The sequence below is a fragment of the Bufo gargarizans genome, chromosome 4 (genome assembly GCF_014858855.1).
Source record: "Bufo gargarizans isolate SCDJY-AF-19 chromosome 4, ASM1485885v1, whole genome shotgun sequence".
In the NCBI taxonomy this organism is placed as follows: domain Eukaryota; kingdom Metazoa; phylum Chordata; class Amphibia; order Anura; family Bufonidae; genus Bufo; species Bufo gargarizans.
In genome coordinates this window covers 264734461-264762235 of record NC_058083.1, presented here as the reverse complement: position 1 = coordinate 264762235, position 27775 = coordinate 264734461, and the positions used below count along the sequence as shown (strand labels likewise).

General features: G+C 46.6%; 1 protein-coding gene across 1 annotated transcript in view; it reads right to left on the bottom strand.

The window, feature by feature from the left end:
- Nucleotides 1-12073, bottom strand: part of BCKDHB (branched chain keto acid dehydrogenase E1 subunit beta) — a 198222-nt gene extending 186149 nt beyond the window's left edge. The window contains exons 1-2 of the mRNA XM_044290010.1: nt 11910-12073; nt 4776-4853 (exon numbers count right to left, since the gene is read on the bottom strand). Coding sequence (XP_044145945.1) covers nt 4776-4853; nt 11910-12051 — 220 coding nt within the window. The 5' untranslated portion in view covers nt 12052-12073. The remainder of the gene's footprint in view (nt 1-4775; nt 4854-11909) is intronic.
- Nucleotides 12074-27775: the final 15702 nt, after the last annotated feature.

The following is a 27775-nucleotide window of genomic DNA, read 5'->3' as shown; positions in this document are numbered from 1 at the left end:
TTAGGTTATAAAAAATATCCAAATCTTTGATGATCCCCAGGAGCACCATCAAATCTATCATAACCAAACGGAAAGAACATGGCACAACAGCAAACCTGCCAAGAGACAGCTGCCCACCAAAACTTATGGAGCGGGCAAGGAGGGCATTAATCAGAGAGGCAGCATAGAGACCTAACCCTGGAGGAGCTGCAGAGTTCCACAGCAGAGACTGGAGTATCTGTACATAGGATGACAATAAGCCGTACGCTCCATAGAGTTGGGCTTTATGGCAGAGTGGCCAGAAGAAAGCCATTACTTTCATCTAAAAAAAAAAAAAAAGGCACGTTGTGAGTTTGCGAAAAGGCATGTGGGAGACTCCCAAAATGTGTGGAGGAAGGTGCTCTGGTCTGATGAGACTAAAATTGAACTTTTCAGCCATCAAAGAAAACACTATGTCTGGCGCAAACCCAACACATCACATCACCCAAAGAACACCATCCCCACAGTGAAACATGGTGGTGGCAGCATCATGCTGTGGGGATGTTTTTCAGCAGCCAAGACTGGGAAACTGGTCAGAGTTGAGAAAAAGATGGATGGTGCTAAATCCAGGGATATTCTTGAGCTAAACCTGTACCACTCCATACGTGATTTGAGGCTAGGGCGGAGGTTCACCTTCCAGCAGGACAATGACCCCAAACACACTGCTAAAGCAACACTTGAGTGGTTTAGGGGGAAACATGTAAATATGTTGGAATGGCCTAGTCAAAGCCCAGATCTCAATCCAATAGAAAATCTGTGTTTAGACTTAAAGATTGCTGTTCACAAGCGCAAACATCCAACTTGATGGAGCTGGAGCAGTTTTGCAAGGAGGAATGGGCAAAAATCCCAGTAGTAGGAAGTGGCAAGCTCATAGAGACTTATCCAAAGCGACTTGGAGCTGTGATTGCCGCAAAAGGTGGCTCTACAAAGTATTGACTTTAGGGGGGTGAATAGTTATGCACATTTACTTTCTCTGTTATTTTGTGCTATTTGTTGTTTGCTTCACAAAAAATAATAATAATCTTCAAAGTTGTGGGCATGATCTGTAAATTAAATTATGCAAATCATCAAACAATCCATGTTAATTCCAGGTTGTGAGGCACCAAAATACAAAAAAAGTCAAGGGGGGTGAACACTTTTGCATAAACTGGAGTCAATAGGGTAAATATGCTGCCCCCAATGGTGGCTGTAAATAACACGGGGTTCTAAATACAGTATATACCAACAGGCTGAATAAGCCGTACATAGAAAATAACACCCCGATGACTGCATATTAGTGGTGTGGCATATTTACTATCAGTATATAGATACCATGATGTTATCATATGTTATAACATGTGTTCAATGGGAGATATGAAGCTGACATTCCAATAATGGAAGTATCATAAATCCCAAGTGGGAGATACACATGGTGTAAGAACACACCATATAGCCACCACAATCGCCAATCTACCACTGAAAAACATGCAGCAGGGCAAGCAGTAGATCAAAATATAACTATACGAACCAGTGTAAGGATCGATATTTAGGCCACCCTACACCACTCTGGCATTCCTACACCTGGGTACCATCTACTACATCACTAAAAGGGGCCCTGTGCCCTTGTTGCTTCACGGCAATGGGCAGCACGAAAACAAGTACTATTTTTCCCTCTTAAAGAGGACCTTTCACTAGTTTAAAAACTAAAAACTAACTATATCAGTGGGCAGAGCGGCACCCAGGGGTCCCCCTGCACTTACTAGTATGTCCGGGCGCCGCTCCGTTCGCCCGGTATAGGCTCCGGTGTCTGCAGCTCCCTCTGTTGTACTGGGCAGAGTTTTTGTATTAGGGTTGTCCCTTGCTGCAGCGCTGGCCAACCGTAGCGCACAGCTCATAGCCTGGGAGTCCCAGGCATAGCCTGTGCTCTGCGATTGGCCAGCCAGCGCTGCAGCAAGGGACACGCCTAATACAAAAACTCTGCCCAGTACAACAGAGGGAGCTGCAGACACCGGAGCCTATACCGGGCGAACGGAGCGGCGCCCAGACATACTAGTAAGTGCAGGGGGACCCCTGGGCGCCGCTCTGCCCACTGATATAGTTAGTTTTTAAACTAGTGAAAGGTACTCTTTAAAGGGGGAGGCGGCCGCTGCAGAAACATGGAAAAAGTTTTGGCTCCTGGAAGGCAGAGAGTGATCAAAGAAAAAGCAAAAATGTAAAATCATCCTGTCCTTAAGGGGTTATTGGTAGTTTTTCAGAAAGTTATCCGTGAAAAATGTACCATTTTGACACTTTTAACAGTGTATTTTCATCACGGTCATGTGAATGAGGCCTGGTCAGGGTTTTACTCCAGTCAAGCCTGAATTATATGTGTAAATGGCAAAAATTAAAACACTGAGAGAAATCCAAACAGATGAAAATAATTCAACCATGATGTGATAAATAGATTCAAAATGCCAAAATGCTAAAATCCTGCATTTATTTGTGCTGAAGGAAGACTAAAGTCTTAAAAGTCAAGAGTAAGCCATATCTCATATCAAGATGCATGGATCATGTTGGAAGCCATATACGCCCAAGTATGATCACTCAGTGGATATAACGTGCGTCAGTGTGCATTATATTCCTCATCAGAAAACGGCTGTCACATCATTATGTACAGCACGGCCGAGGCTCCACATGTTCACTGCTCTGGTGGATACGGCTGTCATGTCGATCACGTCACGGAAACACGCACAAGCCAATTGACATAAAAGAAATCTCAAACATTTCATTTTCCTACTTTTACTGGAAATTGCACAGACTGTTAACCAAGCAAAAGTGTGACATTTCAGAGACGCGTTTCTTCTGCATCTTAAGGACTTCTGACAGTATGATTTTATACGGCCTCCTATAGCTTACACAACCACAGAGATGTCAGAAGAATTAGAGGAATAGCAAGCGCTGTCACCCTGAATCAGCTAACTGGTAAACATGGTGAAAACTGGTATCATGGGTTTACAATTTACTGGGTACAATAAGAAATCAGTGCATTCAAGTAGACGTCCCGCTTCTACCGCAAGGTTTCTTGCTTTACCTTCTTTTAGTCATCCGTCCTTGCATCAACACATTTAGGGTCCATTCACACATACGCAAATGGGTCCGCATCCGTTATGCAATTTTGCGGAACGGGTGCGGACCCATTCATTCTCTATGGGGACAGAAAAGATGTGGAACTTCCGGCCCGCGGCTCCGCAAAAAATAGAACATATCGTACTCTTGTCCGCAAATTGCGCACAAGAATAGGCAGTTCTATGGGGGGTGCCGGCCGGGTCTATTGCAGATCCGCAATACACTACACGTGTGAATGGACCCTAAGAGTCCTGCTTAAAGAGGACCTGTCACCACAAAATGCAGTCGACAGGCAGCATGTTATAGAGCAGGAGGAGCTGAGCAGATTAATATATATCTTTTGTGGGGGAAAAATTCAGTAAAACATGTAATTTATACATTTATATCTTTGATTTTTTGCAGCCCTGTTAAGAACTATCGGTACAGAGAGGAGGAGTTATCAGTGACTGACAGCTATCTCTGTATGTACACTTATATACATAATGCTATCAATCATAGATAACATCTTCCTCCTGTACCGATAGCTGTTCACAGGAGGTAGAAAAAGCAGAGACATAAATGTATTAATTACAAGGTTTACTGAATCGTTTACCACCAAACTATACATGAATCTGGTCGGCTTCCCCTGCTCTATAACACGGTGCATTTTTTGGTGACAAGTCCTCTTTAAAGGGGTTCAAGAAGAATCATTTAAAATGGCCGCCAGGAACATGTCCTAGAATGTGAGCAAGACTGGTTGCCACCACTTGCCAAGCTGCCTAGGGGTGTGGGGTCAGGGCCTTACTACACACTACACTCTGACACACTGTTGAGTTTTCCTGTCAGCATTTCAGTGCAGTGTAGTGAGGCCTCTGCCCCGTATCCCCCTAGGCAGCTCTGCAAGTGGAAGCAACCAGTCCTCATGTTCTGGGACTGGCGGCCATTTTAAATAATTCCTGGAGAAACCCTTTAATGTATGCCCCAAGCATATGCTGCTATATGTAAACTAATCAGATCCATCACGAATTTCACAAAAATTCTTTTTCCAAACGAATCCGAAGTTTTCAATTCACTTTGGGCAAATCATGCAAAACAGTGCCCACTATTTTCCATTTAAATTCAGTATACCAGTGAGGTAAATAGGGAAGGAACAATGAAGACAGATATCACATGACCTTGGCAGGCTTGCCCACAATGGCTGTCAGCCAATCAGGAGGGAGGATATTGGCTGGTTTATCAGGTTTGGTTAGCTGTGGAAGCAGAGATGTTATTATGAAATCAGTCACTAATACATTTATATCTTTGCTTTTTTTACCTCTTATGAAAATCTATTGGTACAGGGAGGAGTTGTTACCAGTGACCGCCATCTCTGTATGTACACTTATAAACACAATGCTATCAATCACTGATAACCCCTCCCTCCGTACCAATAGCTATTCATAAGAGGTAAAAAAAGCAGAGATATAAATGTATAAATCACAGGTTTTACTGAACCTTTCCCACAAAAATACTTATCAATCTGATCGGCTTTACCGCCATTTTTCTAGGGCAAAGGCAATGATAAATTTCCCGCAGTGGTTTTTAAATACAGCATAGCCTAATTTTTTCTTCAATATGCAAGCCAACAGAATTGAAAGAATATTAAAAGAGTTGCAATATACACACACATCCATACAATTTTTTCTGTTTTATACCTGCAGTTGGATCTTTCGATAGTGTATTATCCAATGCACTGTGTACAGACTGGAAAAGGTTCATTTTCTGAGTGGGTCCTGCAAACATGGTTAAAAAGATATGAAACATTAGTTATATATATATATATATATATATATTATAGTTATATATTTTAAAATGTGTTTAAGACAATAAAACTGTACTTACACTATATGGGTTCTCCAAAGCATTCTGTGCCCATTAAAGGGGTTCTCCAGGCTTTTAGGCTAGGTCTACACGACGACATTTGTTGCGCGACAAAAAGTCGCGCGACAGATAGGGCGCAACATTTGTTGCGCGACATTTTGTTGCACTAATGTCGCACGACAATTTTTATAATGGCACTCTATGGTGTCGCACTGCAACATGCGACATGCTGCGACTGCGACGCGACAGTCGCAGAAAAATCCATCTCGAATGGATTTTCTGCGACTGTCGCGTCGCAGTCGCAGCATGTCGCATGTTGCAGTGCGACACCATAGACTGCCATTATAAAAATTGTCGCGCGACATTAGTGCAACAAAATGTTGCGCGACAAATGTCGTCGTGTAGACCTAGCCTTAATATTGATTACCTATCCTCAGGACAGGTTATCAATATCAGATTGGCGGGGGTACGGCATCCCCGACGATCAGCTGTATGAAAGGAAGGCGCACGCAGTGTGCACGTGCCGTCTCACTTCTCTATTCCTGCTGATCTGATATTGATTACCAATCTTGAGGATTGGTCATCAATAGTAAAAGCCTGGGGAACCCCTACTAACTCCCTAGCAATATTCTAGTGTCATCTGTTACACCCTAATTCAGTTGCATCCACATATTTTGAGCCGAGTCATGTGACCTCAAGTCCTCCCCACACTCCTCTCTAGATGCCTGTATTCTGCTGAAGATATATCTCCAGGAGTACAGATATACAGTAAGTAGGTGTATACAGTGGTTAGCTGCATCTATATAAACCTCCTGACTCACACTGCCCCTCTATGCCATCTGTGTGTGCTGACTCTCCAGTGTAGATCTATGAGATGTAGCTTCACCGTGGTCTCCCTGCCACCTGCATGTAAAAGTTGACAGGGAGTAGAAAGATGACCGGGCAGAGAGGGCAGACATGGTCATGCTGCAGCACATAGGAATACATGGAGACCCTGCAGTGTGAGGGGATAGCAGCCATGTCACTAATCTGTCATGGCTGCCCTTATATAAGAATGGTAAGACTCCACCCTTTCTATCACTACAAAGACATGCATTATGGGAAAAGTAGGAATAATTAAGTAAACTTTATATGAGGAGAGAAGGAATCAAGATGGCTGACAATCCACATATTACACATCAAATAAAACTGGCATACACAAGGGTCTCTATCTTATTCTTTAATAATGGCCTATGTGGCACTATATAGGCGAAGAAAAAAAATCTTAAATGCTTCTTTAATTTCCTAATATATCTTTATTTGTGCAATTTATATTTCTGAGCTCCAAATAATCTCCATAGACAAAGTTATGCCTCATTCACACGTCAGTGTTCGGTCAGTGATTTCCATCAGTGATTGTGAGCCAAAACCAGGTGAGGCTCTAAACACAGAACAGGTGCAGATCTTCCCCTTATACCTTATGTCTGTGGAGGCTCCAGTCCTGGTTTTGGCCACAATCACTGATGGAAATCACTGACTAAGCCCCACTCAAGTCTGTTTTTAAAAAAATTGTAAGATTGGTATAAATTATCAAAAAGGCATAATTTTATTCAGCAAAATGTGACTTTTTTATGCTAGTTAGCATACACTGAATGATACATTCCCTGCAGACTTTCTCTGTGAGGTACCATATAGCAGCACAAGCAGGCGCCTTGCACACGTCAGTGGATCGCGGACACGTGCTGTCCATGGTCTCCTAAGACAGCACACGTACACATTGACTGTTTTTTCGCAGACCATGGGTCCTTGGTTATACCGTGGAAGATGCTAATCCAATTTTTAGCTTAGCAGTGTCCGTGAAACATAGATGACGCACAGATTTAAGATCACGGACAGTGCCATGAATGAAACACGTACAGTGCCGTCACGGATGTGGAAATGTGAACAAGTCCTAATATGGGACTCCATGTGCCATCATGTGAACTTCATGCAGACTGTAGGTATGAACTTAATATAGATATCCAAGAAGTTTACACTTCCAGCTCACCGTATTCACAGATGCTCTGCGTGCTCGGAATGAACAGGTAGTCCAGGCATGGCCAACCTGCGGCTCTCCAGCTGTTGTAAAACTACAACTCCCACCATGCCCTGCTGTAGGCTGATAGCTGTAGACTGTCCGGGCATGATGGGAGTTGTAGTTTTGCAACATATGGAGAGCCTCAGGTTGGCCATCCCTGAGGTAGTCCTTGAAACAGCAAAAAGAAAAAGTTTCCGGCACTGTAGTGTTTTCTGTAAAATCTTCCTCTTTATTAAAGTAACATAAATCCAAGTACAGACAAATCCTTAAACCATGCAATCGTTACGATTAAGGACATTGTTTCCGAAACGCGTAAACTATCACATGGTTTAAGGATTTGTGTGTACATGGATTTATGTTACGTTAATAAAGAGGAAGATTTTACTGAAAAACACTACAGTGCCGGAAACTTTTTCTTTTTGATGTAGGTATGAGCCCAGATAAAACAGGTCCGACCTGTCTGTGCAGTTACCAGTCTGCAGTATAAGGCCTCATGCACACAACCATATGCAAATCGCAGATCCTCAAAATACTGATACCATCTGCATTTTTTTGCGGCCCCGTTGGCTTCAACAGGTCCATGGTCCACATTTTGCGGCCATCTCTCTTTTGTGGAAAATACATATGGATGGAAAAGGAGAGAATATTCTGCAAACTGTGGACCACAGACCGGTCATGTGTATGAGGCCTTAGAGCAGGGATGGCCAACCTGCGGCTCTCCAGCTGTTGCAAAACTACAACTCCCAGCATGCCCAGTCTGCCTACAGCTATCAGCCTACAGCAGGGCATGGTGGGAGTTGTAGTTTTACAACAGCTGGAGAGCCTGCCTTAGAGACTTTTATCATGAACAGTACCGGTCTCTCAGTCTAATGCGTTTTCACTCGCCATCAGGAGGTGCCATGACATTGTTGATTACTCTGCGGTCCCTAAACTTGGTCAATCGCAGAGGGCAGTAAAAACTGGGGAAGTTGCCCAGGGCAGCTCTTATCTTTATAAAGCATGGCAAGCGATGTAAAACTAATGAGAACCTAATCAGGTCTGATGTTCAGTCTGTACAGTCAGCTAGAATCAGAAGGGGCGCAGCACCCCAAGTCCCTCTGGGCTAATCACTATGCTTATCCGCCAACGTCTGCCCCCAAAATCACCATACAAGCACATACCTGTTAAGGAATGATATGACAGGTAGTGGTAGTTTCCTAAAGGCCTACCTCCCAACCACCCCCGATCTGACGGGACAGTCCTGGATTTCAGTGGCTGTCCTGTGGTCCCAGAGCGGCTGAGATATGTCCCTCTCTCAGATGATTGTAATGGTGAAGCAGTGAGCCGTCCCCACTTCACAGTCCCTCTCAGCTCCTAGCGCTCCCCAGCAGTAGCATGATGTCTGTGAAGGAGGAGCGGAGGAATCAGCCTCTGCATTTTCTACATAGCAAGCGCGATCTGCACCTGCTGATGGGAAGCACCGGCCGCTGAGCTGTTGTGAGATGGGGAAACAGCTCTCATTGTCTGAACATTGTGTTTGTTTAAATGAAGTTAAATGATCTGGACTGACATTCTGCTGTTTGGCCACAAGATGCCGCTGTTTCCAAGACACAGCTACAGACTGCATATATTTTCATATTCATGAGAGGTGCGGTTTTTTAGAGCATGGAGAAGAAGAGGAGGCAGCCATCTTACGGAGCAGAGACTGAGGAGCTGTGTGAGCAGAGAATGTGACGGCATCCAGGTGTGAGAGCATCCCTCATTGACCAGAGCTGCAGCTAAGGCCCCTTTCAAACGAGCGAGATTTCCGCGCGGGTGCACTGCGTGAGGTGAGCGCATTGCACCCGCACTGAATCCGGACCCATTCATTTCTATGGGGCTGTGCACATGAGCGGTGATTTTCACGCATCACTTGTGCGTTGAGTGAAAATCGCAGCATGCTCCTCTTTGTGCGTTTTCCACGCAACGCAGGCCTCATAGAAGTGAATGGGGCTGCGTGAAAATCGCAAGCATCCGCAAGCAAGTGCGGATGCGGTGCGATTTTAACGCACGCTTGCTAAGAGACGATCGGGATGGAGACCCGATCATTATTATTTTCCCTTACAACATGGTTATAGGGGAAAATAATAGCATTCTTAATACAGAATCCATAGTACAATAGCGCTGGAGGGGTTAAAAATAAAATAAATAAAAAATGTAACTCACCTTAATCCACTTGTTCGCACTGCCCGGCTTTTCTTCTGTCTTCTTCTTTGCTGTGCACAGGAAAAGGACCTGTGGTGACATCACTCCGGTCATCACCTGATCCATCACCATGGTGATAGATCATGTGATGAGCGCAGTGATGTCATCATAGGTCCTATTCCTCATAGAAGAAGACAGAAGAGAAGCCAAGCTGCGCGAGCAAGTGGATTAAGGCGAGTTAAATTATTTTTTATTTTATTTTTAACCCCTCCAGCCCTATTGTACTATGCATTCTGTATTAAGAATGCTATTGTTTTCCCTTATAACCATGTTATAAGGGAAAATAATAAAATCTACACAACACCTAACCCAAACTTCTGTGAAGAAGTCCGGGTTCGGGTCTGGGGACCAAACATGCCGATTTTTCTCACGCAGCGTGCAAAACGCATTACAATGTTTTGCACTCGCGCAGAAAAATCACGCATTTTCCTGCAACGCACCCGCATCTTATCCGGACCAAAAACATGATGCCCGTTTGAAAGAGGCCAAAGTGAGGATGATCATGTCCCAGACCCCGATCTTGTCCAGAGGAAGGAAGATTGCTTCCAGGAATGCTGATGAGAGCTGAGGAGCAAAGCTACATACACTGCGGGACCGCATGCTTGTTGGAGAGGCATTTGTTCTGTTCAGAGTCACCAGCGGATGCAGAGCAGACCCGGGTCGGTAAGATTATGCACGCACCTCATTACAGTGTTGGCGCCTAGAGACTGAGACCAGGCCTGTAGTTAGTTAGGGTCTCTGTTTGTTTCAGGCCACAAGTGTTAGTACTGTTCACTACAAGGACTCTATAACCTAAAGTGACATTTCACATTGCAGCACTTATAAAATTCCCACAAACTCAAGCCAGGCTGGCGTTTTGCTCGGGAGGAATACTCAGGCACTTGCTACAGGACCAGTCGGGCTGGGTGGATGTAAATGTATTTTATGTTCTCAGCATTTGTGGTTGTGTTTATTACCACATTTTAGTAAAATTATGTTTTGGCAAAAGCTGGTGTTGGAGTTGCTTTCCTCGTTCGTGACTTTGCTGTATCCTAGGGAGCCCACCCCGGTACACGGCTTAGGCCTCTTACACACAAACTTTTTTTTTCTGTTTGCGTTCCATATATGGAGGGTCATTTCAATGGATCCGCAAAAAATACAGAAGGTACTCTGTATGCCTTCAGTTTCCATATTTCCGTTCAAAGATAGAACATGTCCTATTATTGTCCGCATAATGGACAAGGATAGTACTGTTCTATCAGGGGCCAGCTGTTCCGTTCCGCTCCGCAAAAAATGGAATGCACATGGACATCATCTGTATTTTTTGCGGATGCTGAAAAAGCCATACGGTCATGTGCAAGAGGCCTTACACTGTGATCATCGGAGGAACCAGGTGAGAACTTACTGGTTTTTGGTGGTTTTTTTTTTATTTCCTGTGAAGGGGGCACATATTTGGCCATAGCTACTATGAAGGAGGTACATGTGGGCATAGCTAGTGTGAAGGGGGCACATCTGGCCATAGCTACTTTGAAGGGGGTGTAGCGTTACATTACCCTACTTCATGAGATTTCCCTACCTTCTGACTTCCCGTCGCACGGCTAATGACGTGAGGAGGCGTTCCTGAGTTTTGACGATCTGCGTATGCGCAAACCGACAGTTTATGGACACTGCGCATGCACCGGCCAGAGTTAGCCGCGCTTGCGCACTGGGCCGTAATATTTCCCTACTGAGGCTCTCCTGCGCATGCGCAGTGTCCCGGTGTAAAGCTGAACTCCGCTGAGATTTTCCATAAACTGTCGGTTTGCGCATGAGCAGATCGTGAAAACTCAGGAACGCCTCCTCACGTCATTAGCCCTGCGACGGGAAGTCAGAAGGTAGGGAAATCTCACGAGGTAGGGTAGTATAACGCTACAGGGGCACATTTCTGGCCATAGCTACTTTGAAGGGGGCACATTTCTGGCCATAGCTACTTTGTAGGGGGCACATATCTGGCCATAGCTACTTTGAAGGGGGCACATTTCTGGCCATAGCTACTTTGAAGGGGGCACATTTCTGGCCATAGCTACTTTGAAGGGGGCACATTTCTGGCCATAGCTACTTTGAAGGGGGCACATTTCTGGCCATAGCTACTTTGAAGGGGGCACATTTCAGGCCATAGCTACTTTGAAGGGGGCACATTTCAGGCCATAGCTACTTTGAAGGGGGCACATTTCTGGCCATAGATACTTTGAAGGGGGCACATTTCTGGCCATAGCTACTATGAAGGGGCACATTTCTGGCCATAGCTACTATGAAGGAGGCCCATATCTGGCCATAGCTACTTTGTAGGGGGCACATGTGGGAACAGCTACTATGAAGGGGCACATGTGGGCATAGCTACTATGAAGGGGGCACATACGTGGGTATGGCTACAGTGAAGGGGCATATATGTGGGCAAAGAATATAGCCCATGGACATATGTTCCCTCTCCCCGTGATCCAAAAGTTGGGAGGGTTGCTAAAGGTGACATTGTAACCATTCATGCCCCAATGTCATCCAGGGTCCAGAAGTACTGATGCCATCAGGTGTATGTTGTGTGAGGGGCAAAATAAACTGAGGAAAACGCATTGCTACATTCCAGTATTCACACCTCACTGACTGTCATGTGCCATACAGAAGGGCAGCTCACCCAGCTGCCACACACACAATGTCACATACACAGCAATCATACCATATTCGGTGGGCTCGAGGTCTGGCTGGAAGGTAAAATGTGCAGCCGATCTCGTCTGTGACTGCACACCGTGCCGATTCCATCGCACCATACACCTCGCCGCCCGGCGTCCAGTCCCTGTGACAATCCTCAGAGCCGCCATGTTTAGCACTGGCAATGACTGAACAACGCGCAGGGGGCGGAGCGAGCGGACGGCTGCTTCTATTGGTGGAGAGTGTGGGATTATAAACAAAGAGGTGGAAGTTCTTCAGCCAATCGCCTGCTAATATTCGTGGGGCGCGGCTGTAGCGTCTTAGTGACGTCACCGTACTAGGCAACTGTGTGAGGGTCTGAAAGGTGAGAAGGGAGTAGGGCAGGAATGGCGGGACTCGGGCAGGCTGCGGCAATGTCACCTCAGCGGCAGCAAAACGGGCCATGGTTTGCTGAGCAGCTCAACCACTGCGACGCCTTCGAGAAAACAGTGGACTCTGTAACCAGAAACTGACATTTATTTTACTATATATATTTTAGCCTCTTAATAACCACTTCACATCCGGGCCATTTACCCCCTTCCTGACCAGGTCTAATATTGCAAATCTGACGTGTGTCACTTTATGTGGTAATAGCCAGTGGCGTACACACAATCCACGGGGCCCCGGTGCGAAACTGATCCATGGGCCCCCCCCCCCCCCAAACCCGCTGCCGCGTGTGTATGCATGTGCGTGTGTGTGTGTGTGTGTGTGTGTGTATGTATATATATATATATATATATATATATATATATATATATATATATATATACACTGTATATTACTATATACAAGAGGATGATATTCGGTATAACCCACGGTATTCCCACGTAAAACCAGCTCTGCTACATTATGTAGCAGTGCTGGTTTTGTCATGCATTTCTTTTGCCTTCATATAGTAAAATACTTTATTGGCCTATCAATGGCTTTATAACTAACTCTGCTATATTTCTGTAGCCTACAACCTCTGACTGCCCAGTTGAAACTACTACACCCAACATGTTCTGGCAGCAATAGTAAATGGATATTGGTGCAATTCTGAGCTACTAGTCTATATAATAAATATGTAGGCTACATATGTATTATATAGACTAGTAGCTCAGAATTGCACCATTATCCATTTACTATTACTGCCAGAACATGTTGGGTGTAGTAGTTTCAACTGGGCAGTCAGAGGTTGTAGGTTACAGAAATATAGCAGAGTTAGTTATAAAGCCATTGATAGGCCAATGAAGTATTTTACCATATGAAGGCAAAAGAAATGCATGACAAAACCAGCTCTGCTACATCCAAGCATATACTAGAAGCTCAATAGAAGCGCCTACACAAAAGAGCTGCACCCCAAGACAACAGAAAAAAAAACATTACTTCATAGCACAAGTCACCGGTCATAACTTTACATACATTGCCCAACTCTCAGCCCCCATCAGACCTCACTCTGAAAGCCAGACCGGCTTCTTTGCGCAGCGCTCTCCCTCTCCCTTTCTTTTCCGGCGCCTTCTCCCTGTCCCTGCATCTCAACGTCATGTCCGGCACGCCGCACTGCCGGCCGGGGAGGAGACTCAGGGGCAGGAGCGTACATAAAAATCACTGGGGCCCATAGCAGGAATCTAAATTGGGCCCCCATTCCCTTTTAATAGCCCCTCCCTTTGTTCCATGAACTATTCTTGCTGCTGCGTTTTATAATTTATGCCATCAGGGCCGGATTGGGATTACAAAACAGCCCTGGCACACAAAAGAGGTATAATAGATGCAGTGTGTACAGATGTATATTATATACAGCGGTGTACAGTCATATGAGGAACGCGGTATAATATATGCAGTGTGTACAGGTATATAGTATATACAGCAGTGTACTGATATGTGAGGTACGGAGTATAAAATATGCAGTGTATACAGTATATACAGTAGTGTAATATGTGAGGTATAATAGATGCAGTGTGTACAGATATATAGTATATACAGCAGTGTACTGATATGTGAGGTACAGGGTATAATATATGCAGTGTGTACAGGTATATAGTATATACAGCAGTGTACTGATATGTGAGGTACGGGGTATAAAATATGCAGTGTATACAGTATATACAGTAGTGTAATATGTGAGGTATAATAGATGCAGTGTGTACAGGTATATAGTAAATACAGCAGTGTACTGATATGTGAGGTACAGGGTATAATATATGCAGTGTGTACAGGTATATAGTATATACAGCAGTGTACTGATATGTGAGGTACGGGGTATAAAATATGCAGTGTATACAGTATATACAGTAGTGTAATATGTGAGGTATAATAGATGCAGTGTGTACAGGTATATAGTAAATACAGCAGTGTATTGACACCTCATACCTCACATATCAGTACACCGCTGTATATACTATATATCTGTACACACTGCATCTATTATACCTCATACCTCACATATATAGTATATACAGCAGTGTACTGATATCTGTACACACAGCATCTATTATACCTCATACCTCACATATCAGTACACTGCTGTATATACTATATATCTGTACACACTGCATCTATTATACCTCGTACCTCACATATCAGTACACTGCTGTATATACTATATATCTGTACACACTGCATCTATTATACCTCGTACCTCACATATATAGTATATACAGCAGTGTACTGATATCTCTACACACAGCATCTATTATACCTTGTACCTCACATATCAGTGCACTGCGGTATATACTATATATCTGTACATATTGCATGTATAATACTGTGTAATATATGCAGTGTGTGTGTGTATGCGTGTATATATATATATACACACAAACACACACACACACACACACAGCAGTGTATTGATGTGAGACATAGAAGGTATAATACTGTAGCTGCAGTGTTTACAGATATATGTGGTCAGTTATACATTATGGTCACTGTGTGTGTGAGGTATATGAGGTAGTGGTCACTGTAAGGCTACTTTCACACCTGCGTTCAGGTGTCCGCTCGTGAGCTCCGTTTGAAGGGGCTCACAAGCGGCCCTGAACGCAGCCGTCTGGCCCTAATGCATTCTCAGTGGAGGCGGATCCACTGAGAATGCATCCGTCTGCCAGCGCTCAGCCTCCACCTCCGCTTAGTGAGCGGACACCTGAACGCTGCTTGCAGCGTTCGGGTGTCCGCCTGGCTGTGCGGAGGCGAGCGGATCCGTTCCGACTTACAATGTAAGTCAATGGGGACGGATCCGCTTGAAGATGACACCATATGGCTCAATCTTCAAGCGGATCCGTCCCCCATTGACTTTCAATGTAAAGTCGGAACGGATCCGCTCAGGCTACTTTCAGACTTAGAAAATTTTTCTAAGTTCTAATGCAGAAGGATCCGTTCTGAACGGATGCAAACGTCTGCATTATAGGAGCGGATCCGTTCAGAACGGATCCGATCGAACGCAGGTGTGAAAGTAGCCTAACTGTCTGAAGTATTATATATGAGTGAGCAATGAGTAAAAACAGGGCATGGAGGGGGGGTAAATGATGAAAAGTGGAGGACCTCCTCTTACCACTCCAGTCCAGTCTGTATGAATTAACGCAGAGCTGATTGTGAACTTCTAATACTTGCTGTTAGGGGTTGAAGGACCTGGGATGATGTCATCACAGGTCCTGGCAGATATACCTTTGAAACCTAGGAACTACACCATTTTTGGTGCAGTTCCTTTGCTAGATTCTGCAGGACCTGTGATGTTGAATATGATGTCATCACAGGTCCTGGCAGATGCACTGTTCTAACCTGGGAACTACACTTTACACTGTGCAGTTCCCTTACAGGACCTCTGATGACATCATCAAAGGTCCTTTAGCTTTAGAAAGATAAATAGGAGCAATTAGGGGGCGGGGCCTCTCCTCCACTTCGGGGCCCCGTCTGCCTATATGGTAGGTAGCCACTGCTCAGGGGGAGGAGACTCAAGGGAGGGTAGGGCTGGTAGCAAGGAAACAACACTGGGGGGGGCGGGCCCCGGGCCGGCCACCCGGGTTATACAGGCACAGCACTACTGCAGGGAGGGTCCACAGGCGGCCGGGGAGGAGACTTAGGGGGAGGAGACTCAAGGGAGGGTAGGGCTGGCAGCAGGGAAACTCAACACTGGGGGGCGGGCCCCGGCCGACCGCCCGGGTTATACAGGCACAGTACTACTGCAGGGCAGGTCCACAGGCGGCCGGGCCCCCTGGAGTGCCGGGCCCGGTCGCAAGTGCGACCCCTGCGACCCCTGTATGTACGCCACTGGTAATAGCTTTGGAACACTTTTATTTATACAAGCCATTCAGAGATTGTTTTCCCGTGACACATTGTTCTTCATGATAGTGGTAAATTTGAGTCTATATATTTTACCTTTATTGATAAAATAATCTCAAATTTATCAAAAATTTTGAAAAATTTATAATTTTTTAAAATTTCGATTTCTCTGCTTTTAAAACAAAAAGTGATACCTCATAAAATATTTGTTACCTAACATTCCCCATATATCTACTTTATGTTGGTATGATTTTGAAAATGTCATTTTATTTTATTTTTTGGCAAAAGAAGGGGGAAACAAGGCGCTCATAGGGTAGTAAGTTTTGGGTACCAGATCTAGAGAGTCTGCTGTGTCAATTGTTAAACTCTGGTGGTATGCATGCATCAGTACAACACTCGCGAAGGCGGGGGGGATTGGTGCTGACGGTATCTTCTCAGTCCTCGGAGTTGCCAGCACTCCAAAGCAGTGATATGGAGTACTGTAAAAAGCTGTGTACTGGCGCAAAACCACAACCGCGAATGACGTCTTATAAAAAGGTTTTTATTTTTGATCAGGTGACAACCAGTGTTCCCTGTAAGCTGCGCGGGCGCGCGGCCGCGCAGCTTCCTTTATGCCTCCGCTCAGCACCTCTGCTGGCCCGCTCACTGCTGCTGCCCGGACTTTATGTAAGGGGCTCGGGGCCTCTCTGTGCAATTTATTTTTATGATGCCTACAGTGCGATTTGCCGGCTGCGCTACCGGCCCAGTGCGCACATTAAGTAACCCATACCCTCTTCGGTGCTGCGCCTGCGCCACCAGCTGTGACAGTGCGACCTGTGACTCGGCACTGAGGTCACAGGTCTCGCAGGATCACGCGGGATGACTGAATGGCGGGATGACTGAATGGCGCGGCGCCGGAGAGGGTATGACGGGATTGTCCTGACAGATGAGTGGAGCAGAGAAGGTATTTTTATTTATTTATGTATGCACACACACCGGCTTCATAGGGAGGGGGGGGGGCACGCCGCACTTGAATTCAGAAAAGGGAGCCCACGCCGGCCATATGAGGGCAGGCCCACTGGCAGCAAATCCTTCATTATCATGGAATATATACAGAGATGGAGAGAGGGGCAAAATAATGAAATATATACAGAGAGGTGCAGTGTAGGGACACCGTGTAGGGGTTATACTGTTTATTGTACAGCATGGCACAGGGGTTATATTGTCATTTGCTGTACAGTATACTGTACATTATAATCCCTGTACCATGCCGTACAATATACAGTATAGTTCATACACCGTGCCGTACAATATACAGTATAGTTCATACACTATGCCGTACAATATACAGTATAGCTCATACACTATGCCGTACAATATACAGTATAGTTCAGATACCATGCCGTACAATATACAGTATACCACCTACACTGGGGGATTATTGTGTATATTGTACGGCATGGTGTATGAATTATAATGTATATTATACGTCATGGTGTATGGATTATATTGTGCAGCACGGTGTATGAACTATACTGTTCATTATCATGATTAAGGACCAGCATGTAAATGTCCGAAATGCATAGATTTGACTGCCCTGCATATGTGGAAGTTTTAATACCGCTGTGAATAAAGTATTCCCTGCTATCAAGAGCTGGATTTTCTCTCTTTTCTTCATGAACTATACTGTATATTGTACGGCATGGTGTATGGATTATAACGTACATCGTACAGCATGGTGTAGGGATTATAACGTACATCGTACAGCATGGTGTAGGGATTATAATGTACATCATATTGCATGGTTTTGGGGTTATATTGTATATTGTACAGCATGGTGCATGAACTATACTGTATATTGTACGGCACTGTGTATGAACTATACTATATATTGTACGGCATGGTGCAGCGGTTACACTGTATTGTACGGCATGGTGCAGAGGTTACACTGTATGCTCTTTGATGTGACACTTATCTTAGGTTTTCCTAGCGCCCACCTTTGATGGCGCTGTGCCCAGCTCTGAGCCGACCCCGCTCAGCAGCTGCCAAGGCTTAGAGGGAACACTGGTGACAACGCGTTTCGGAGTAAGAGTACTCCTTTTTCAAGTCTTTGGAACCGGGCACATGCAGTTAGCGCGAGATGCTTTGGATCGGGCTGCTGTGTGTGTGGCGTGGCTTCCCACCTTTGCAGTACACAGCTTTTTATATATATTTTTTTTTTTAGGACATTAGAATGCTCAGAATTGTAGAAGCAATTCTTAAAATTTTAAAGAAAATTTCCAAAAACCCACTTTTTAAGGACCAGTTCAGGTCTGAAGTCACTCGTGAGGCTTACATACTGGAAACCACCCATAAATGACCCCATTTCAGGAACTACGCCTCTCAAGGTATTAAAAAACAGATTTTACTAACTTTGTTAACCCTTTAGGCCTCTTTCACACGGGCATTCCAGATTTGCTCTGGATACGTCGTGTGTGAATTGCGGGAAAACCGCGCGAGTAGGCATGCAATTTCAGTCATTTTTGACTGCGATTGCGTTCTGATGTTCAGTTTTTTCCGTGCAAGTGCAATACGTTTTGCACGCGTGTGAGAAAAAACTGAATGTGGTACCCAGACCCGAGCCCGGACTTCTTCACTGAAGTTTGGGTTAGGTGTTCTATTTATTTTATTATTTTCCCTTATAAAATGGTTATAAGGGAAAATAATAGTATTCTTAATACAGAATGCTTACTAAAATGTCGATTGAGGGGTTAAAAAAAAAAATTATTAACTCACCTTATCCACTTGATCGTCTAGCTGTCATCGTCTTCTTGCTTCTTCTTTCAGGACCTGCAAAAAGACCTTTGATGACGTAATCGTGTTTACCACGTGGTGAGCGCAGTGACGTCAGCACAGGTCCTGCTGAATGAAGATAGAAATTTCTAAATTTCACTTTTTGGCACATTTTTCCATTTTAATCCATGTTTTTCTTTACCACATTGAGCGTTAACCGCCAAACAAAACTCAATATTTATTACCCTGATTCTGCAGTTTACATAAACACCCCACATGTGGCCGTAAACTGATGTAAGGGCACATGGCAGGGCACAGAAGAAAAGGAGTGCCATAAGGTTTTTGAAAGGCAGGTTTACCTGAACTGGTTTTTAGATGCCATGTCCCATTTGAAGCCCCACCCGATGCACCCTTACAGTAGAAACTCCCAAAAAGTGACTCAATTATGGAAACTAGGGGATAAGGTGCCAGTTTTATTGGTGCTATTTTGGGGTACATATAATTTTTAATTGCTCTATATAAAATTTTTTGTGAGGCAAGGTAACCCAAAAAATGACTGTTTTGGCACTGTTTTTATTTTTTACAACATTCATCTGACAGGGTAGATCATGTGCTATTTTTATAGATCAAGTAGTTACAGACGCAATTATATCACATATGTCTACTTTCTTTGTTTCAGTTTTACATAATAAAGCATTTTTTTTTATAATTATGTTTTTGTGTCTCCATTTTCTGAACGCCATATTTTTTTTATTTCTCGCTCATATCATTGGGGGACACAGGGCCGTGGGTATAGCTTGCTGCTGCCACTAGGAGGCGACACTGGGCTGAAAGCTGTTAGCTCCTCCCCTGCAGTCTATACCCCCTCCAGCCTGGAGAGAGCATATCAGTTTTTAGCTTAGTGTTGTAGGAGGCAGACCTCCCTGCGTTTAAAAGGGTGGCTCTATTATTATTTTTTTTACAGTTACTTAAGGGACACAGATTCACTTGCGTCTCTGTCTCCCTAGGAGGCTGGTCGGTGTCACGATTTCCACCGTCCTACCTCCCCCAAGAAGAAAAAGCGAACCAGGGCAGCCTCGCTTCCCGCCAGCAATAGGGCCACTTCCTCTCCAGCCCTTCTCTGCCCGGACCCCTGCTGCCTGGTGCCAGCAGTCGTGAGGTGGCCCTGCTGGTACAGATCTAAGAGGTCGAAGAGCGCAGATGAAGACAGGTGAGTATTACCTCTCCCTGTAACCAGAGGCAGACCCCCTCCGCCCCCCTTCCCAGGCTCCGCAACTTCCGCACGTCACACTGGCCATAGCAATCGTCCTGCTGAACTCAGGGGTTAATCGAGCCTCAACATTACAGGACTTAGGTTCCTGGAGGCAGCAGACGTGAGGGGGGAAAATCTCCTCCCTCTCTCCTCTTTCCCCCGGCACATCAGCGCTGATCGGCACCCGTTCAGTTCGGGTGCACAGCGCATCATCGGCAGTATAGTATTGAGCACTCAATAGTCGCAGCGGCACCGCTCTGGCTGTTTGCATCTATTTAGGGGTCTGAATCATGTGACCATATACTTAGGCACTGCCGCAATTAATGGCGGCCGCTTGCACCACCCGACGGAAGTCCGGTGTGGGGGGCGTGGCTTCCTTCTCTATGCTGGAGGGGGCGGGGCTTATGCTTCAGCAGCGACTTCCTCCTCTCAGCGCTGCTGGCGTGACACAGGACGGGGGAAACGCCATTTTACCTGGCAGGAGATCGCTACCCCCTCCAGCATAGAGACATACACAATGTCTGACCAAGCCACTGCCCCCTCCCAGGCACCCTGCAGGACCACTTGTTGTGCGTGCACTTCATGCTCAGTAAAATTCCCTCGTGGCCAGTCACTCACTATGCTCTGCATGTCATGCACCTGCACAGAGCCATCCCCCTATTCTTCAGCAGCCCACAGAACCACAGGACCATCATGGCTATGTGGAACCTGACTGGGCAAGGTCCCTATCCCGGGCAGTGGAAGACCTCTCAAAAATTTTCCATTCCACCTAGAGTTGAGCGAACACCTGGATGTTCGAGAAGTTCGGCCGAACTTCCCGGAAATGTTCGGGTTCGGGATCCGAACCCGACCCGAACTTCGTCCCGAACCCCATTGAAGTCAATGGGGACCCGAACTTTTCGGCACTAAAAAGGCTGTAAAACAGCCCAGGAAAGGGCTAGAGGGCTGCAAAATGTAGTTAAATCCCCTGCAAACAAATGTGGATAGGGAAATGAATTTAAATAAAAAAATAAATAAAAATTAGCCAATATCAATTGGAGAGAGGTCCCATAGCAGAGAATCAGGCTTCATGTCATCCACCACTGGAACAGGCCACTGTCAGATATTTAGACCCCGGCACCCAGACAGAGGAGAGAGGTCCCATTGCAGAGAATCAGGCTTCACGTCACCCACCACTGGAACAGGCCATTGTCAGATATTTTGGCCCTGGCACCCAGACAGAGGAGAGAGGTCCCATAGCAGAGAATCAGGCTTCATATCAGAGCAGAGAATCAGGCTTCATGTCATAGCAGAGAATCAGGCTTCACGTCACCCACCACTGGAACAGGCCATTGTCAGATATTTTGGCCCTGGCACCCAGACAGAGGAGAGAGGTCCCATTGCAGAGAATCAGGCTTCATGTCATAGCAGAGAATCAGGCTTCACGTCACCCACCACTGGAACAGGCCATTGTCAGATATTTTGGCCCTGGCACCCAGACAGAGGAGAGAGGTCCCATAGCAGAGATTCAGGCTTCATGTCAGCAGAGAATCAGGCTTCATGTCATAGCAGAGAATCAGGCTTCACGTCACCCAAAACTAGAACAGTCCATTGTCAGATATTTAGGGCCCGACACCCAGACAGAGGAGAGAGGTCCCATAGCAGAGATTCAGGCTTCATGTCAGCAGAGAATCAGGCTTCATGTCATAGCAGAGAATCAGGCTTCACGTCACCCAAAACTAGAACAGTCCATTGTCAGATATTTAGGGCCCGACACCCAGACAGAGGAGAGAGGTCCCATAGCAGAGATTCAGGCTTCATGTCAGCAGAGAATCAGGCTTCATGTCATAGCAGAGAATCAGGCTTCACGTTACCCAAAACTGGAACAGTCCATTGTCAGATATTTAGGCCCTGGCACCCAGGCAGAGGAGAGAGGTCCCATAGCAGAGATTCAGGCTTCATGTCAGCAGAGAATCAGGCTTCATGTCATAGCAGAGAATCAGGCTTCGCATCACCCACCACTGTAACAGTCCATTGTCAGATATTTAGGCCCCAGGCCCCGGCACCCAGACAGAGGAGAGAGGTCCCATAGCAGAGATTCAGGCTTCATGTCATAGCAGAGAATCAGGCTTCACGTCACCCAAAACTGCAACAGTCCATTGTCAGATATTTAGGCCCGGCACCCAGACAGAGGAGAGAGGTCCCATAGCAGAGATTCAGGCTTCATGTCATAGCAGAGAATCATGCTTCATGTCACCCAACACTGGAACAGGCCACTGTCAGATATTTTTAGGCCCCGGCACCCAAACAGAGGAGAGGTTCATTCAACTTTGGGTTGCCCCTCAATATAATGGTAAAATGAAAATAAAAATAGGATTGAATGAGGAAGTGCCCTGGAGTACAATAATATATGGTTAAGGGGAGGTAGTTATAAATGTCTAATCTGCACAAGGGATGGACAGGTCCTGTGGGATCCATGCCTGGTTCATTTTTATGAACGTCAGCTTGTCCACATTGGCTGTAGACAGGCGGCTGCGTTTGTCTGTAATGACGCCCCCTGCCGTGCTGAATACACGTTCAGACAAAACGCTGGCTGCCGGGCAGGCCAGCACCTCCAAGGCATAAAAGGCTAGCTTTGGCCACGTGGACAATTTGGAGACCCAGAAGTTGAATGGGGCCGAACCATCAGTAAGTACGTGGAGGGGTGTGCACACGTACTGTTCCACCATGTTAGTGAAATGTTGCCTCCTGCTAACACGTTCTGTATCAGGTGGTGGTGCAGTTAGCTGTGGCGTGTTGACAAAACTTTTCCACATCTCTGCCATGCTAACCCTGCCCTCAGAGGAGCAGGCCGTGACACAGCTGCGTTGGCGACCTCTTGCTCCTCCTCTGCCTTCGCCTTGGGCTTCCACTTGTTCCCCTGTGACATTTGGGAATGCTCTCAGTAGCCCGTCTACCAATGTGCGCTTGTACTCGCGCATCTTCCTATCACGCTCCAGTGCAGGAAGTAAGGTGGGCACATTGTCTTTGTACCGGGGATCCAGCAGGGTGGCAACTCTGCTGTCGTTGCGCAGGCACTGCAGCATGTAGTCGCTTATGTGTGCCAGGCTGTCCAGAGGTAAGGACAAGCTGTCCTCTGTGGGAGGCGTATCGTCATCGTCCTGCGTTTCCCCCCAGCCACGCACCAGTGATGGGCCCGAGCTGCGTTGGGTGCCACCCCGCTGTGAACATGCTTCATCCTCATCCTCCACCTCCTCCTCATCCTCGTACATTTGTACCTGGCCTCTGCTGATGCAAAAAACCTCCCTCTGAGTCACTTCAAAGAGACTGGCCTGAAAGTGCTAAAAATGACCCCTCTTCCTCCTCCTCCTCCTCCTCCTCCTCTTCCTGGGCCACCTCCTCTTCCATCATCGCCCTAAGTGTTTTCTCAAGGAGACATAGAAGTGGTATTGTAACGCTGATAACAGCGTCATCGCCACTGGCCATGTTGGTGGAGTACTCGAAACAGCGCAACAGGGCACACAGGTCTCGCATGGAGGCCCAGTCATTGGTGGTGAAGTGGTGCTGTTCCGCAGTGCGACTGACCCGTGCGTGCTGCAGCTGAAACTCCACTATGGCCTGCTGCTGCTCACACAGTCTGTCCAGCATGTGCAAGGTGGAGTTCCACCTGGTGGGCACGTCGCATATGAGGCGGTGAGCGGGAAGGCCGAAGTTACGCTGTAGCGCAGACAGGCGAGCAGCGGCAGGATGTGAACGCCGGAAGCGCGAACAGACGGCCCGCACTTTATGCAGCAGCTCTGACATGTCGGGGTAGTTGTGAATGAACTTCTGCACCACCAAATTCAGCACATGCGCCAGGCAAGGGATGTGCGTCAAACCGGCTAGTCCCAGAGCTGCAACGAGATTTCGCCCATTATCGCACACCACCAGGCCGGGCTTGAGGCTCACCGGCAGCAACCACTCGTCGGTCTGTTGTTCTATACCCCGCCATAACTCCTGTACGATGTGGGGCCTGTCCCCCAAACATATGAGTTTCAGAATGGCCTGCTGACGTTTACCCCGGGCTGTGCTGAAGTTGGTGGTGAAGGTGTGTGGCTGACTGGATGAGCAGGTGGAAAAAGAGGAGGAGGAAGCCGAGTAGGAGGAGGAGGCAACAGGAAGGACGTGCGCCAAACAGCTCTCCACCTGGGGCCCAGCCGCCACTACATTTACCCAGTGTGCAGTTAGGGAGATATAGCGTCCCTGGCCGTGCTTACTGGTCCACGTATCTGTGGTTACGTGGACCTTGCCACAGATGGCGTTGCGCAGTGCACACTTGATTTTATCGGATACTTGGTTCTGCAGGGAAGGCACGGCTCTCTTGGAGAAGTAGTGGCGGCTGGGAACAACATACTGTGGGACAGCAAGCGACATGAGCTGTTTGAAGCTGTCTGTGTCCACCAGCCTGAATGACAGCATTTCATAGGCCAGTAGTTTAGAAATGCTGGCATTCAGGGCCAGGGATCGAGGGTGGCTAGGTGGGAATTTACGCTTTCTCTCAAATGTTTGTGAGATGGAGAGCCGAACGCTGCCGTGTGACATGGTTGAGATGCTTGGTGACGGAGGTGGTGGTGTTGGTGGTACATCCCCTGTTTGCTGGGCGGCAGGTGCCAACGTTCCTCCAGAGGCGGAGGAAGAGGCCGAGGCGGCAGCAGCAGAAGAGGCCGAGGCGGCAGCAGCAGAAGAGGTAGCAGGGGGAGCCTGAGTGAGTTCCTTGTTTTTAAGGTGTTTACTCCACTGCAGTTCATGCTTTGCATGCAGGTGCCGGGTCATGCAGGTTGTGCTAAGGTTCAGAACGTTAATGCCTCGCTTCAGGCTCTGATGGCACAGCGTGCAAACCACTTGGGTCTTGTCGTCAGCACATTGTTTGAAGAAGTGCCATGCCAGGGAACTCCTTGAAGCTGCCTTTGGGGTGCTCGGTCCCAGATGGCGGCGGTCAGTAGCAGGCGGAGTCTCTTGGCGGCGGGTGTTCTGCTTTTGCCCACTGCTCCCTCTTTTTCTATGCTGTTGTCTCGGTCTCACCACTGCCTCTTCCTCCGAACTGTGAAAGTCAGTGGCACGACCTTCATTCCATGTGGGGTCTAGGACCTCATCGTCCCCTGCATCGTCTTCCACCCAGTCTTCCTCCCTGACCTCCTGTTCAGTCTGCACACTGCAGAAAGACGCAGCAGTTGGCACCTGTGTTTCGTCATCATCAGAGACGTGCTGAGGTGGTATTCCCATGTCCTCATCATCAGGAAACATAAGTGGTTGTGTGTCAGTGCATTCTATGTCTTCCACCACTGGGGAAGAGCTAGGTGGATGCCCTTGGGAAACCCTGCCAGCAGAGTCTTCAAACAGCATAAGAGACTGCTGCATAACTTGAGGCTCAGACAGTTTCCCTGATATGCATGGGGGTGATGTGACAGACTGATGGGCTTGGTTTTCAGGCGCCATCTGTGCGCTTTCTGCAGAAGACTGGGTGGGAGATAATGTGAACGTGCTGGATCCACTGTCGGCCACCCAATTGACTAATGCCTGTACCTGCTCAGGCCTTACCATCCTTAGAACGGCATTGGGCCCCACCAAATATCGCTGTAAATTCTGGCGGCTACTGGGACCTGAGGTAGTTGGTTCACTAGGATGTGTGGCTGTGGCAGAATGGCCACGTCCTCTCCCAGCACCAGAGGGTCCACTAACACCACCACGACCATGTCCGTGTCCCTTACTAGATGTTTTCCTCATTGTTACCGTTCAACACAATAATAAAAAAAATTTGGGGCCCAATGTATTGAATTCAAATTCAGGCCTTTTATTACAGACACTTATTTAGGTATCGTATTACACTAATACAGGCACAGCAGTAACGACAGATTTAGCTGAATATAAATTGTAGGCCTAGTATTTAGGCCCTGGATAACAGGTATACGTTTAGGGACAGAATTAGACTTGGAAATACACGGTAGCGTGTGAAGTTATTGTGGATGACCCTATCAGCACCTTCAATCTAATATACCCTTTTATGGATAGATTTAAAGTTGGCCTTATACAGCAGAAACCACTGATTTAGGGAATTGCTAAGTTGGGAATTGTATTTCAACCCAGAACAAAAACTGGGCTTTGACGAACACTAAATAACTTGCCCAGCCACAACAGTACAGCAGTAACGACAGATATTGTGGATGACCCTATCAGCACCTTCAATCTAATATACCCTTTTATGGATAGATTTAAAGTTGGCCTTATACAGCAGAAACCACTGATTTAGGGAATTGCTAAGTTGGGAATTGTATTTTAACCCAGAACAAAAACTGGGCTTTGACGGACACCAAATAACTTGACCAGCCACAGCAGTAACAACAGATATAGCTTAATATAAATTGTAGGCCTAGTATTTAGGCGCTGGATGACAGGTATACGTTTACGGACAGAATTAGACTTGGAAATGCACGGTAGCGTGTGAAGTTATTGAGGATGACCCTATCAGCACCTTCAATCTAATATACCCTTTTATGGATCGATTTAAACTTGGCCTGATACATCAGAAACCACTGATTTAGGGAATTCCTAAGTTGGGAATTGTATTTCAACCTAGAACAAAAATATATCCTTTGCCAGACAGTATTACAATTGGCTAGCCACAGCTGAAACACCAGATTTAGGGTACTGCTATTTTGGCAATTGTATTTCACCCCTCAATAAAATAGCAAGCACAGCCAAGCACCTGATGCAGGATATAGCAAAAAAAAACACACTATTGATGGTTAAATGGACTTGGTGGCAGCTTGTGCTTGCGCACCACAAGACACAAAATGGCCGCCGATCACCCCAGAAAAAAGTGACTGAAAAACGCTCTGGGCAGCCTAAAAATTGTGAGCAATTGAATAGCAGAAGATGAATGATTCACAGCTGTAGATCGATCACTTCATTAAGTATTTTTGCTGAGTAAATCCCTGTCTAGTGCCTAATCTCGCCCTAACAGCCGCAGCTGCATCCTCTCCCTACACTGATCAGAGCAGAGTGATGTGCGGCGCTACGTGACTCCAGCTTAAATAGAGGCTGGGTCACATGCTGCACTGGTCAATCACAGCCATGCCAATAGTAGGCATGACTGTGATGGCCTCTTGGGGCAAGTAGTATGACGCTTGTTGATTGGCTGCTTTGCAGCCTTTCAAAAAGCGCCAAGAAAGCGACAAACACCGAACCCGAATCCGGACTTTTGTGAAAATGTTCGGGTTCGGGTCCGTGTCACGGACACCCCAAAATTCGGTACGAACCCGAACTATACAGTTCTGGTTCGCTCATCCCTAATTCCACCCTATTCTTGCTGAGTCGTTTGGTTGAGAAATCGCCACCGGTGCAATCCTCACCGTCACAGTGCGTACAAACCAGAGGCAAACTTCCTAGTAAGCGTCCCAGAGCAGGTCACCTTTCCTCCTCGGACGCCTCTGCATCCCCCCCTCCTCCTGGCTCCCGATCACAGGCGTCTTCCCTCTTAGATGACGCACTGTCAGATGGTGAGATTAAAGATTCGGATGCAGAATTGGACCCGGACCACTCTTCTCAGATTGCGTCCATGGTAGAGCCTGATTTCAGCCTGA